Source organism: Kwoniella mangroviensis (assembly GCF_000507465.2).
Source record: "Kwoniella mangroviensis CBS 8507 chromosome 1 map unlocalized Ctg01, whole genome shotgun sequence".
NCBI lineage: Eukaryota > Fungi > Basidiomycota > Tremellomycetes > Tremellales > Cryptococcaceae > Kwoniella > Kwoniella mangrovensis.
In genome coordinates this window covers 1703438-1717826 of record NW_027062533.1, presented here as the reverse complement: position 1 = coordinate 1717826, position 14389 = coordinate 1703438, and the positions used below count along the sequence as shown (strand labels likewise).

Below are 14389 nucleotides of genomic sequence, written 5' to 3'. Positions count from 1 at the left end.
AAAGGTACGATCTATCAAAGTGGTATGTCCCTTTGATAAACATATGGTGAAACTGTCATCATCCAAACATAGCAAACAAGGGTCCTTTGGTGCAAGACTTACACTGAAGATAAGTTTATATTCCTTTATCAATCTTTCTTACTATGTAAGATACATGACCAAGATGACCGAAATGGGATGACCGAAGATCCTTTGTCTTTATCTTTTCTCGTACTTTGGAAAAACGGGGTAAAAGTCTATCACCGAATGCAGTTTAGAACTAGGCTATTTCAGTAATTGTCAAGCTGGATGGATAGCTTTGAAATGGGAAGATACACTATGGTGGAAAATTCGGAGCCAAATTGATTTGAGTCGTTCTGGTGAGTACATAGCAATTGATTTGCTTGCCAAAGGCCAAAGGTATTATCGAGGTTGGAGAATTACTTTTCACTGTGGATCTCTCTTTGTTCCCTCTCACCCTGGTAGGCTACTCAGATACAAGTCCTTCGCCGCTTCCTTCTTCGCTATTCGTTACTTTGTTTTCTTTACCGATCTTCAGATGATTTCCAAATTTCCATCTTAATTCATCTTCAATCTCATAACCATTTCTCACTTCTTCACCACCATATCTCAAAATTCCAGATGTGTGAATCGATCCCCTCAGTCACGCTGTGGGGTACGACCCAACTCACATCGACCATAACCACCTCGACAATCGTCACGACCCAAGTAGCCCAGTCTACCAGACTACTTACGAGTCAAGTGATAACTCGAGAAATCATAACAAGCTTGGTACCTCAACAAACATTGTACTATCCATGTTCGGAATCCGAAGGTGCTACGCAGCCTGCTAGACCCGCTCCCGCTCAAAGTAGACCTGCGACAACGCAAGGACAGGATGAAGGCTCGGTAGATCCAAATGCTACTGGACAGTTTACAGGGTCATTGCCTACTCAAACTAGAGCGACGACTAAAAGCCTTAGTTTTACTTCTCCTACTATCAAATCTACTTCCATTTCTTCGTCTTCAACAATTGAAAATTCAGTAGCATACACCTCTTCCGCTTCTGCTTCTTCGTCTTCTTCACCCATCGAGAATGGCGAAGGATCTACCGACTGGTCAACAGCCAAATCGAATAATTCCGGTATCATCGCAGGTGCAGTTGTAGGTGGTATATTCGGAATGATCCTTCTTGTCATCATCTTGATGTGTTGTCAGAAAAGAAGAGCTAGACGAAGGAGGATGGGAAGTGCAGCTGGAGAAGATTGGAACGATACCTCCGGAGGTGGTGGGAACGGGGACGGGAATGATTATTGGGAAAGAAGGTTTAGGGAGATCGAATCTGCCAATTCGTCACGAGGAAATGGACTAGGACTGAATGGTATGGAAGGGGGAAGAGGTGAGAAGGAGAAGGGGGATTGGGATAGTCAGACTAGTAAGAAATTGAGGGTGAGTGAAAATTCTCATCGTTTTATCATGTTCACTGGGCTGATCTATCCACATGTCATTATGCTTATACCTCTAGTTGACCCTCGATTTGGGTTCTAAAGATCTGCCTTCAAGACCCCCGTCCAGACTATCCATGATCTCCTCATTCTTCGGAGGTCGGATGACCCCCACACCCAATGTAATGGCGTCACTGTACCACTCTCATAGTCGTACAGGATCCACACCCACTTTGAGATCGACATTTGGCAATGGGAATCAAAGATCTCGACGACCTTCGACAAAAGGAGGTGAAAGTAGATTCAGTTTCAATCCTTTTCGTCGACATCAGCAAAACAAACATAGTTATTCCAGTAATCAGTTTCTAGGTCAGAATCAATTTCCTAATCTTACTCAAGATCAAAGACACATGCGGAACCATAGTAGATCGATTTCATCACCTTGGGTACAAGAAGATTCTAGATCTAGTAAATCCACTGGTACGGGTGGAAATAGATCAGCAGGGTATTCCACCTCGAACAAATCACCTGGAGCGAGACCTTCGCTGGAAGATAGATATCACAACAACGTTGATAGAACGGGATCGAAATCTATTCATCAAACTGCGAACACCAAAGAGAAAAGACATTCACAATCTACGTTTGGAAAGAAGATGTCTTCATTTGATCAACCCCCTATTGCCACCTTTAAAGAAGATCATACTGTGAATAACGTCAACAATAATAACAACAATAATGGTAACAGTACTTGGAGTTATCATTCTTCCGACTTCAATCATACTCCCGTTCAACCTCCTCCACAGGCTATGACTACCAACACGCAGAGTATGTCTACCACGGGATTAACAGCAGTACGAGAGGGTCGGGTGATTGAGTCACCGACAGAGGAAGACATAGAAGAACGAAGGAATATGGAATGGATCCGACATTCTACTATACCCTCCGATCAGGGCGAAGGCGAAGAGACCTTAGATAATACCGACGAAGAGAAGATGAACGAGTTGGAATCACAATTAGGTATAGATGAACTAGGTGGTCTACCTGATATATCGATTTTCAAGAATCTCGATAATCCCAATGGAACCAATATGCCTCCCAAGCCTTATTTGGGATCTGGACAGTTCAATCCTTCGATAGGTAATACCCCTCCTCAACTGGGTGCAATAGGTACATATACTTCTTCGAACTCTCATTTATCTGGTATATCAACTATTCCCTCTTTGCCACCTGCTACCACACGAGGTGGATACTCGTCTGGTATTTCTTCAGTCGGATCATCCTCTTTCATCCCTTTCATACCTCCTCCTAAAAGTCTAGGAGGCAATGGAACTGTCACTTCGCATTTATCAGGTATATCTTCGAATGGATCTGCAACAGGAACAGGAGGATTAACTTTCATACCTCCCATCCGAGGTGGACATGGTTCCCTATCAGGTCTATCAATCACTCCTTCAACGGTACTTCCCCGAGGGTACCTATCTGGTCTATCATCGGCTCATTCATTTACCAATCGGACTATCCGACCCAAATCGCCTGATTCAGTCTCTATCCCTTCGGATATCATCATCAACGGGCATGGTCAGGCAACCTTATTAAAACGTATCAATTCTCAATCAACCGTATCGTCCTATTCTACTCATCCTGTGTCTCCTTGTTCTACTCAACCATCTTTCGGAGTCTCACGACCCAACTCTCAATTCTCCGACTCGAATACCAATAGAAATACTGGGACGCTAACTTTCTATAGACCAGAAAGGAGATCTTCAAATGCTGGATATCCATATCCGTATCCGCCAGTATCAAGGAGAAGCTCCAGTATAAAACTGAAACGGACACCCAGTGGACGAGTGGTATCATCAATAGTACACAGGGATTCATCCCTTTTACCTTCTATGCCAGGTATGGGTGTGGGTATGTCCAATAATCGGAAATCGGCTTTTCAAGATGCTGATGAAGATGGATATCCCGATATCAATGGAAATATGGTAGTTGATATTCCAGCTTTGCCCCCTCCTCCAGCTGTAGGAGTAGGAGCATCGATACCAGAGAAGATACCGTCACCTCCACCTACTTCATTTCTGATACCTGAGAATATCAGTCGACGATCCCTCAAGAATCAGAGGGAATCAAAAGGTAAACATGTCCCAAAGATACGTTTGAGCCAAAGAGCCCTAACTCCAAGTTTATGGATTGATGGAGAGCTCTTAGCGAGATTCGCCGCCAGTCAGGATGGTGATGATGAAGGAGGGTCGAATGTCACTTTTGATGATACGAGTACAGTGAAACCTACGCCTGTGAAAGAGAAAAATACACATTTGAGAACCAAAAGTAAAGGTGAAGGGGATGTCAGTAGACGTAATTCAGTAAAGAAGGATGCTACTTTTCCTCCATCAAGTCAGTCCAGTAGATCACGGACGGATAACCAACTTGATACGGAAGAAAGGCCTTTGATAAGCCGATTTTCCAATTCTACTCAACCTACTATATCGAGGAACAACAGTACGGCAAGTACCACTACGACCATCAGTGGAGGGAATACGATGAACGGGCCGGGCGACTTGCAGAACGGATCGGTGTCGAGGATGAACTCGAATGTAAGTGTGAATGACAATCGGATTCAATCGAATGAACGACCCATCACTCCCTCCAAACATGTCAACACTCCCAATGAATCCGGATCGTACCTTTCCGAACCAACTTCCCTCACACCCCGACCTCGCCCGAGACCTAAATCAAATCGAAAACAAAGTCTTTACGTTCCCAAAGATCAGGGCAAAGGCAAGGCAAAAGGAATAACGATCCTCTCACCACATACACCACCTAACAAATTACCTTTGTTCTCACCTCCATTTCCTAAACCGCCTACTCCACCTTTACCTTTTTCCACTTGGGTACAGGAATCTCATTTTGCTTCCAGCAGTACTTCAAGTTCGACTCAGGGAGGGGGAGGGGGGAATAAGGATTTTAGATTTTCAATTAAGCAAAGACGTAAACAACAAAATCACAATCAAAATCAGCCAAATGATTATACAGAAGGACAAGGACAGGGACAAGGACTATTTGAGATTGATGATGAGAGTGGGCATGGGCATGGTAAAAGCGTAGTCACCCCTCAATTACCTTTTTTAACTCTCGGTAGTTTATCTACCAACTCTTCTGTCACTGATTTTGATGTGAGAGATGGGAAAGATGGGACGGACGATTGGAGGTCGAATAGGAAGAAATCAGCTTATGAAGATGCTGATGAAGGCGAGAATGAATTTGTGGTAGATAAGTTCTAACATTACCTGATTCAAATGACAATGAGTGGTTGAATGATGATCGCCTAGGATTTGTAGATATCATACATAGTATAGATGATGAACAAGAGTTCAATCATGAACCCCTAATCATAAATGCATATAATGACCTTGGACCTCATAGGTGGAAAAAACACATAAATCCCAAAATGCATAATTTATCGTATACTACAATACTTTTACAGCTCGAAGTTCACCTCATTCCATTATACTGTATGAACATACCTTGAGTTGTGGTTAATGGCCGACAGATAGATATTTCCATTCAACCTCACCCTTATTTCCATTCCATTACTACTAAGCTCGATTTCTACCTTGCCTTCGACTCATAATGTATTCGGTTCCATCCGTTACTGTAACATCTTCTTGTCATCCGAATCCATCATATCACTGATCTTGTTTATTACAAACCCCTTACTTGTCCAGATTCTTCTCCACATAATCAATCGTCATGAACATTCCTTCCATTACAGTGTGCTATCACTAAAACTGCCTACTAACAAATATTGTAGTAGTCTCTGCCATCATACCAGGCTTAGTAGCGACAATCTCAATCCTACTTTCAACCTTGTTTGTCGAAACGTGTAAATTCCATTTCATAGCTTTAGGCTTCCCTTTTCCATCGTTGTCGTTCTCCGTCGTATTGTCGAATATAAATTTCGGTAACGAGCCTTGATTCCCGTTAATCCTCAAACTCAATTCAGGTGTGGACGTAGCCACAGGCTGCGGGGCAGTTCCAATCTCGCTACCATTCACTTCTTTCGTCGTTGTCGTTGAAGAATCATCGATAAAAGCTGTCAATTCAATTTCACTAGTTGTCGAATTCAGTAAAACGGAATGAGTGATGACTCCTCGTAGATTCTTGATTCTTATGGTCTGTTTTGTCAACTCCAACTCTGATCGATCAGGAGATGACGCTGAATGGAAAGTAAAATCGATGTATTTGATCGTTGGTATAGGTGGTTTTGGTCTTTCAATCTTCTGAGTAGGAGCGGGTGCGGATATTTGCGGTGTAGAAGTATGAGGACTAGAATGAGGATGACTATAACTCGGTCTAGAATGTGGTTCTGGACGAGGGGGATGATGAGGTGATGGTTGGTGGACAGGAAATTGTTGAGGTAGTTGCTGAATCTGAGGATGATGAGGCTGAGGTTGACGTTGGTATTGTTGTTGCTGTTGGTGTGGTATCTGCTGAGGATACTGTTGCGCAGGTAATTGACCCCTTTTCCTAGCTTCGTTGGTAGCCACCATAGACCTATAGACATTCATAGCCAAGGGTGGTAAAGTCTGCGCCCAAGCTTGTCTCTCGTACATCGGGTACCGCTCCAATGAAGCTACTACTTCTTCGGTCACTACACCAGGAGGTAAAGCAGGGAGGTATTGCCTGGGTGCTTGACCTTGGCCAGGAAGACCTGGAATCGGAGGTTGAGACGGACCAGCAGGATAAGGTGAGGGTGAAGCAGTCATGGGCATAGGTAATCCACCTGGATATCCTGCAGGCGATTGGGAATATGCAGAGGGAGAAGGGGAATATTGAGATTGACCCGGAACCACTGAAATTCGAGCTGGGATAGGTGTGATGGAAGAGGGTCGAGGAGGGTATGAGGGTCTTTGTACATTTTGATGCCATGAGAGGATTTCCTATACCATGCCAAGTCACAAAAATCAGTTGGACCTCAATGGAGATTTGCGAACGAGGTCAAAATCGCTAATCTAACTCACCCTAATCTGTTGAGCATCCCTATATACTTCACTGCCATCTTCGTTGTACTCCATTCCATTCTGACACATTAGGTCAATATCATCTACGAACTCGTGGAATGATTCGTATCGTCTGCCTACTTGCTTGGTCTGTATGAATAAGAAGTAGACATGTGATATAAGCGTCTTTGGCATGGGATAAGAAGGTCAAAGGGCATTACTTACCTCTATCTCCTCCAATGATATAGGATTTCTGATCGTCCTATAATAATCTGGAAAATCCCTTCTCGAAGGCAACTGCAAGAATATCCCGGCGATCTCTCTCCCACTCCCACTACAAGTTCATTCAAAGCTTAATCAGCTACCGATCTCATAGGAAAAAATGAGCAAGGTTTCTAGCTTACTCTTTCGCCCTAGCTTCTTTGATTGCTCTCAAAACAGGTTTGATCAACTTATAAACCGATGGACCATCTTTCATATACTGTCCTCTCCTCCTTGACCTCTTCACCTTCTCCGGTACCCCTCCTGCTGCTCCTACCGGATTCGTCGAAGAAGATTCGTTCCCATCACCTTCCATCTTATTGGGTGTATCGGCCATGTGCACATCACCTTCCAGGTCTGCTTCACCCTCTGCATCCTCGTCTACATCTTCCCCATCTGCATCAGCATCGGCTTCGGCTTCGGCATACCCCTCCGCAGATGCTGTAGGTTGCATAGTAGCTCCTCTTGGAAGGTCATGTTCTCCTTCGGAATCAGATTCTTCCTTGACCTTGTCTGGAGAGGTGATGGTGGTGTAGTATACCCTTGTCATTTTCTGTTCAGGTAAAATACAGCCAGATTTAGCGTATGCGTTAGACAATGTTTGGAGAGCTGGACTCACGTGTAGTTTCTTCGCATACTGAAAGATCAACGATTCTCTGACATTATCTGAATCATGATATCAGCTTTTTGTACCAAACGTCTTGAATGGAATAGACTGATGAGAGCTCACATCGTTTGGCATTGTTGAATATCTGTCCTAAGTCCGCACAAACATCTTTCAGTGTCTGGTATTCTCCAGCTTCAAGTTTGTTGTGTACTATCTCCAAGCTCATGGGATGTTTGATGGTCGCGTAGTAATCCGGGAAAGCTCTCTGAAATGAAGAATAAGCATAACAGCACGGATGAAGGAGGATAGTAACCGATGTTCAGGTGCAGATGAACAGATGGATGGATTTGTTTACATGATCATAGCTTGCTGTGACTCACCTTGTTTGGTAGCTTGACGAACGGTTGGGCCATGTCTTCTCCTCTGTATGATATCACCCATCAGCTAAGTACTTGCGGCAGATCAGTGAAAGTAAAATCATGCTCACTCTGAGCTCTTCGCATCCATTATTTTCCTATAGATCACATATCCCAACTCCGTTGCTCTGACAGGATCTTTGGGATCTCTCTCATCCGCTACTGTTGACCCGTGTCCATGTGGTTGTTCAGGCTCTTGACTCTGTGTTCGCTTCCTCTTTGGTCTACCGCTTGCATCGCTGAGGATCAGATTCGGATCTACACCCAGTCTTTTTATCCTTAATATCTGAGATTGGTCCATCTCCTGAGACTGAGACGCGTTGTCTTTGTTTTTCATTGGTGAGGTTGATTTGGGAAGGGGAGGTAGCGCATCCTTTGTGTCCTTTGCTGAGGATCGACGTGTTGCACCTGACATCTCTTGTGAGAGTATATGCGATGGTGGGTATGATGTTATATGCTTATTATGTATGTATGTATAGCAATGTTGATAGATGGATGGGTGAAATGTGTGTACATGTATACGCGTTGATGAAAGAGTCATGTTTTGGTCTGCTGTTCTGTGTCTCAGGGTAATCATATCACATCACTCATTACCCATTTATCCGTGCATGATTTGTGATTTCTGATTTCTGTTGACACTTTTGGATGGTAACTCTCCTATCTCAACATCTTTTCCTTGTTTTCACATAACACCAAGCATAACCGACCACCCATCCTCAGCTCGTTCATCATCTGACAACGCTGCCGATCACGTTCAGACAGTCAAAGGCCTTCTTACCCCAGAGTATACGGCCATCTTCCCCCCCTCTTCCACCTCGCCCCGCCACTGCCGTCCACCCATCAAATGACATCACAGACAACATGACGACCACCACCACCACCTCGACCTCTTCACCTATAGGTCTATTCATTCAACCTGCATGCCTTCAACACAAGTACATCCGGCATGCCAACTCGTCCCATATATTCGAGAGACCAGAGAGGTTGAGAGCAGTGTTGCTGGGAGTGGCAGCTGCCATCGCTAGGTTGGAAGATGTCGATCCAACCACTCAACCAGCAACGGCACAATCAAACGCAGATGACTTATCAGGATTACTCTCGTCACTCTCCATCGGATCTTCCTCCTCTTCGAGTTCGAGTATAACATCCCTTTTGAACATCGTCCCACCACCTCCTCAACCTTCTATACCTGGATCGATTCTACAGCATCACCCCGCCGTCCAACTTGCCCATTCACCCGTACCGGAATCACCTTTCCCGTATCTAGGTCAGGGAGCATCATCATCGTCGTCGTCTATCAGTGGGAATATACCATCTTCACCATATCTCAAAGATTTAGTCAAATGGGCATCAGAAGCTATAGAAAAGATCAAAGAGACTGGATGTGAGATCCCTCCTGATTTAGGGTTGAATGCGGGTGATCTATACCTGGGACCTGGTAGTATAGTAGCTATTGAAGGTGCTGTAAGTGTATCTCTGTATCTCCTGTACACACATACCATGATCAATCTATTGATGAAGTAGGTCATGTAGATACAAACAGTTTGTCAAGCTGTTGATCACGTCGTATCGTCAAGAACACCACCTTCCACACCTTCTTCAGCTCCTAGCAGTGATGCACCATCTACTCCACCTGCACAAATCAACATAGGGAATCGATATTTCAATACTCCACCTCAAGAACAAGCTTCCAGCTCGAAGATGACAGGTTCGCCATTCAGTAAAGCTTTCTGTGCTATAAGACCACCAGGACATCATTGTGGTGAAGATCTACCTTCTGGGTGAGCTAATTCGCGCATCACTGACGTAATATATACCTCAGCTCACATTTTTATCCTTCATTGACAGATTCTGCTATGTCAACAATGTAGTCATTGGAGCTATGCACGGTATGTGTCCCTCTCTCTTGAAATGTGACAAAGCCATGGCTGATCACTCCACTTCCGATGAATAGCATATCTACAGCATGATATAGATAGAGCAATAATAATAGATTTCGACCTTCACCATGGTCAGCTTCTTTCTCCATGTGACTTTTGTAGTGGGAAAGCTGACCAAATTCTTCGTTGTCGTAGGGAATGGCACTCAAGCTTTGGTGATGCCTCTGAACGCTGCTGCTCATGCAGAAGACTTGCAGGTCAAAGCTGGAAAACCCCAGACGATGTTAGGCAGAGATGGTGGGAAGAGGAGGGGATGGAAAGGGTTTTATGGATCTGTTCATGATATCGTGAGTTATACTGTAGAATCTTAAATGTGAATATAACTGATATGTCATGCTCATGGCTACAGTATAGCTACCCTTGTGAAGTGAGTTGAATCTCACACCAGTAGTGATCATGAGCTTACTCGTCATTCTCAGGACGGAGATGTAGAACTTATCAAGGACGCTTCTATAAGTCTTGCAGCTCATGGACAATACATGTAAGTTCTCCTCCCTCCTTTCATGCATCGTGAATCATCATAAAGCTAATATGACATTCATAGTGAGAACATACATCTTCAACCCTACGAAAACGAAGCGGACTTCTACGCTAGGATCTACCCTCTCTACATCGCTTTGCTAAATAAAGCAAAAGTATACATGGAAGAGACCAGAGCGGAACCATCGCGAACAATGGTGTTCATAAGTGCAGGATTCGATGCTTGTGAACATGAACATCAGGGGATGCAGAGACATGATAGGAGGGTTCCTGTGAGTTCTGACCATCCACACTCCCACCATACTTGATCATGGACGCTAAGTTGCCTGAAATCATGCTAATTTTGGTATTTGCCCATATATAGACATCATTCTATTCCAGATATACCAAGGACATAGTCGCCTTTGCGGATAAATATACAGAAGGGAAGGTCGTATCTATCCTGGAAGGTGGATATAGCGATAGGGCTTTGACGAGCGCTGCGATGGGTCATATAGTAGGGATGAAAGGTGATTTACCAAAGGAATGCGATGAGTGGTGGACCGAGCAGGAGTTGATCAATGTAAGTACACTGAAAAAACATTGTCTTCCGCTTGGATGTTCTCTTGAATCTTTCCCGTTTGTCTTCATGTTCATTCAGCACATATACTTACCTCTTGTTCTACCTCTTGTTCATGAGTAGATCGAAAAGGCGACAAAAAAGCGACGCACTGGCAGACTGGCTCCCTTTCCCTCTGATCTCTCTTCCCAACCGCATTTGCAGCGTACGCACACCCTATTGGGTCACTTCGAATGTGTTGGTACAGGCGGCGTGGAGTCTGTACCTCCCTCAGTCACTAGTACACCGCAACCACCCACTGCGCGAATGACTTTGAGGGACAGAAGAAGACCGGAAGATATCGCTTTGCCTCCTAGTGCAGATAACACCCCTGTCGCCAGAAGGGTTTTCAAGTCCAGGGGAGGAGGAAGTAATGTCGCTACACCTACTAGAACCAAGGCTAAGAATGACCTCACAAACACGCCTATGCATATCACCAAACAAGCGAAATCTACGACTACTACGCCGTATGCTAAGGCTAATAGAGGATTGAAGGTGGATAACAGTGTACCTTTACCCACGTCTCGCTTTGAGGTCCCCTTGGAGGGAATAGTGAAGACGGAACAGGGGATGGGACTGGAAGAAGCATTGAAGGCTTTAGAGAGCGTGAAGTTGGAAGATCCATCCTTGGTGGAAAATACAGTTCAACCATCGAGTGCAGCCGGGAGCGCATTATCGCTGCCTAAGCCTGATATCGCCTTACCGCCTGTCGTCAATGACCATCAGATGTCACGTCCTTCACTTTTCACTCAAAATCCAATACCCAAGATAATCCTTCGAATACCTCGTCCTCCGACATCACAACAACAGCCACAACAGACCGAACAGCCCCGCGCGTCCACAGCTCCAAATTCGTCGAATACTCTGCCTGAAACGACGAATTCCATCTACCCATCACTTCCAGGTTCAGTGAAAGAGGAAGATAGATTAGCGTATCGTGAGGGTTCGACGTCGACTTCTGAAGGTGGGACAGAGGGTGAGTATACCACTGCTCCAAGTGGTGGTGAGAGTCCTTTACCTGGCGATAAGGACGTTTCCACATGACGATTGGTGCGACGGTAGATTATATTTTATACATGACGCGAATGGGTATATGATAATGCGAGGTATTGAATGGTATTTGGATAGTACAGTAGAAGTAGATGATGATCTGTTACATGTTCGGATCTTGGATATATGTATTTTTCTCTAACTGTGTATTATCAAATATATCAAACGAGATGAATCAGCATATTATCGCCTATCACATATTACATATAATCGATCTTGTCCTTGTATCAAGGTCGGTGCAATATAATTATACAGTCCCTGTTCAAACAAGTTGCACTCACCTCATCTTGTAACAACTCTTTGATCTCTTCTACGTACTCTCTCTTGATCATTATATGAGTTTCGTCGACTGGGGGTAGCAAAAAGGTGTTAGCGGTGTATTAGAGGTGCAGAAGCATACGTATATTGGCAGGTCGAGTTGTGTGTGACCAGCTACAGGTGGACCTGCTTCTGAAGCAATGATTAGAGCAGGACGTAAGAGCTTACCATCGCGGATCATGAATTTATAGGGACCATCTCTCATCGAATCCAAATGAAGTAAGATCTGCTTTGCCGCCGAGTCGCTACAAAAGATCAATAGTAGCTATCAGCACGTGAGAGGAAATCTAATTCGCACCAATACAAGCGCGGTCAAATCGATATTGATCGTTGATGTAGGACGACAGGTTGAAGAATAGCTGAACAAACAGACTCACCAAGTCACCAAGACACCCGAAGTCATCTTGACCGCATAGGCATCACCGTACGCTGAACTCATCTTGATCAGAGTCTCCCTCCTTACTTGACCTGCAGTGGATTTCTGATGATCGATGGACAGAAAGAGGGTGTAGAAAGATAGACTGAAGCGAATATAGATGGAGAAAGGACACAAACTGAAGACATCGTGATATCGTCATTTTACACCTTGTTGTTGCGCGTCGGTGAACACCGATCAAAATCACCCAACGACCCCGTGCATCAACAACCATCAAAAACACACGGATCACCTAAGTATGTACACACACACATGCATACACATCGACCCTGATCTACCATCACTCCCCCACCTTCACCTCCTTTGACATCCAAAAACTCATTTACACTTACATGAATCATCGATAAGAAGATGATTCTTTCTTTGATTCTTCTGGATTGAAAAAAGCGATAAAAACAAAAACTACAGCACCCGGGATTCCCAAGTGGTCCCCCACCTTGGTACTAACCGAGCGATACCCAAGTTAACTGCGCAGAGCGGACGGGATGCGGTGCTTTTTGGGTTCTATGGCCGTAGATGTTGACTGCACTGTTGTTGCCAACATATACTGAAAAACTCTTGGAAAATCGCTAAGAAAATTTGGAAACAGGTTGTCTATACATGGACAATGGGGTTAGATGGTTTAGAGAGATGTCTGGGAGGAGTCTGGGTGGGTTTGGGAAGAAAGTTGGGTAAAAATCGATGACAAATTGAAGAGAAAGGGGGTCCGTGCGTAAGTTGGTTGTTTTACTTTACATGATTGTCAATAGGTTGACCGTAGAGTAAAGAGCTATATATCTGTGTGATCAGATAGGGATGGATGTATCTACAAGCAGTGAGTGTATACAGATGTAGACATAATATGTACAAATAACCAAAATTTTCGCATTGGTACCGCGACTTCACTGGCCCATTCACCCGTCTGACATACCGCAAATTACGAATCAATTTTTCTGATTTAACCAACCGTTTCCGGATACAAGGTGTATATCTGATGCTACATCTTACCATTCAGCCTCTTCAAGACTTTGAGATGCATTGAGAGGTAAAGCAGCTTGATCATAACATTCCCGGTGCCATAGATAGCTTGGCAAGGAGGATACATTCATCTTGTACGTGTGAGTCAGGATGAATCGTATCATTCCCATTAACCTCTCGATGTCCTTTCTTTGAAAGGGGAAATTCTATCGAATGGATGTCTTCATCGTCCTTGAAGTTGATCGAGAGCTCCGAATGCTCATCTCTCGGGATGAAAGTAAGGTCAGGTTCAAGATCTTCATGTCCATGTCCGTGTTCACGCTCGGTCGATATAGAAGTATCTGCTCGCTCTGAGAAAGTCTCTTGACCAGGAAATTGGGCTCTGAGAAGGGTATGAGGTGTACCGTAATACGTGTTGGTACCTTTTGTGTAGAATGGTAGACCAAACTCAGGTGTGAATAACGAATGTTGAGGTGCGTGGGAGTGCGAGTGGGAGTGAGCGGATGATGGGAAAGCTTGCGAGGGGATAGCTGGGAGGTAAGATTCCATGATGATTGTATGACTTTATGTCAGTGATGGTCGTCGGTATGTTGAAATGAAGAAAGAAGAAAACCTGGTGAAGTGGCGAGAAGATTGCGATGACCAAGTTCGTGGTCAGTCATATGTATGTGAGAGCAGTCTGTCAATGTCTTCTCTCGGTCGCTGACGCAACTCAGAAGATACGATGGACAACAAAGGTAAGATGGTCCGAAACGTGCTTTGATCAGTCCTCAGATTCGCGCATTCGTCACTTATTATCTGACGTCGACTATGTACAGCTTGAGAGGGGATGAAAGGTAAGGGATAGAGAACTTTTTACCATGCTGTGCCCGTGTTGAAACGCTGCAAAGGGCATATAAGAG

The 14389-nt window shown here is 44.4% G+C and overlaps 5 protein-coding genes and 1 non-coding gene across 6 annotated transcripts; 2 read left to right on the top strand and 4 right to left on the bottom strand.

Moving 5' to 3' along the window:
- Positions 1-621: 621 nt before the first annotated feature.
- Positions 622-4705, top strand: I203_100634 (uncharacterized protein; the record flags this gene model as incomplete). The annotated part of the gene is made up of 2 exons (XM_019150090.1): positions 622-1428; positions 1505-4705. 2 exons carry the CDS (start codon positions 622-624, stop codon positions 4703-4705), a joined length of 4008 nt encoding a protein of 1335 aa, XP_019000786.1.
- A 501-nt stretch (positions 4706-5206) lies between these two features.
- Positions 5207-8123, bottom strand: I203_100633 (uncharacterized protein; the record flags this gene model as incomplete). The annotated part of the gene is made up of 8 exons (XM_019150091.2): positions 5207-6364; positions 6446-6574; positions 6650-6758; positions 6829-7238; positions 7305-7351; positions 7416-7557; positions 7673-7715; positions 7780-8123. 8 exons carry the CDS (start codon positions 8121-8123, stop codon positions 5207-5209), a joined length of 2382 nt encoding a protein of 793 aa, XP_019000787.2.
- A 446-nt stretch (positions 8124-8569) lies between these two features.
- I203_100632 (uncharacterized protein) lies at positions 8570-11770 on the top strand (the record flags this gene model as incomplete). Its single annotated transcript, XM_065516691.1, has 10 exons — positions 8570-9172; positions 9242-9489; positions 9557-9597; positions 9663-9719; positions 9784-9935; positions 9998-10015; positions 10068-10129; positions 10193-10400; positions 10493-10690; positions 10811-11770. 10 exons carry the CDS (start codon positions 8570-8572, stop codon positions 11768-11770), a joined length of 2547 nt encoding a protein of 848 aa, XP_065373509.1.
- Positions 11771-11879: 109 nt separating this feature from the next.
- Positions 11880-12533, bottom strand: I203_100631 (uncharacterized protein; the record flags this gene model as incomplete). The annotated part of the gene is made up of 4 exons (XM_019150093.1): positions 11880-11918; positions 12058-12125; positions 12263-12339; positions 12472-12533. The coding sequence occupies 4 exons, from the start codon at positions 12531-12533 to the stop codon at positions 11880-11882; spliced, it is 246 nt and encodes an 81-aa protein (XP_019000789.1).
- A 397-nt stretch (positions 12534-12930) lies between these two features.
- Positions 12931-13045, bottom strand: I203_100630. Its single transcript, XR_002021916.2, has one exon. It is a non-coding gene; the product is annotated as a 5S ribosomal RNA (ribosomal RNA).
- Positions 13046-13568: 523 nt separating this feature from the next.
- I203_100629 (uncharacterized protein) lies at positions 13569-14036 on the bottom strand (the record flags this gene model as incomplete). The annotated part of the gene is made up of 1 exon (XM_019150455.1): positions 13569-14036. The coding sequence occupies one exon, from the start codon at positions 14034-14036 to the stop codon at positions 13569-13571; it is 468 nt and encodes a 155-aa protein (XP_019000421.1).
- Positions 14037-14389: the final 353 nt, after the last annotated feature.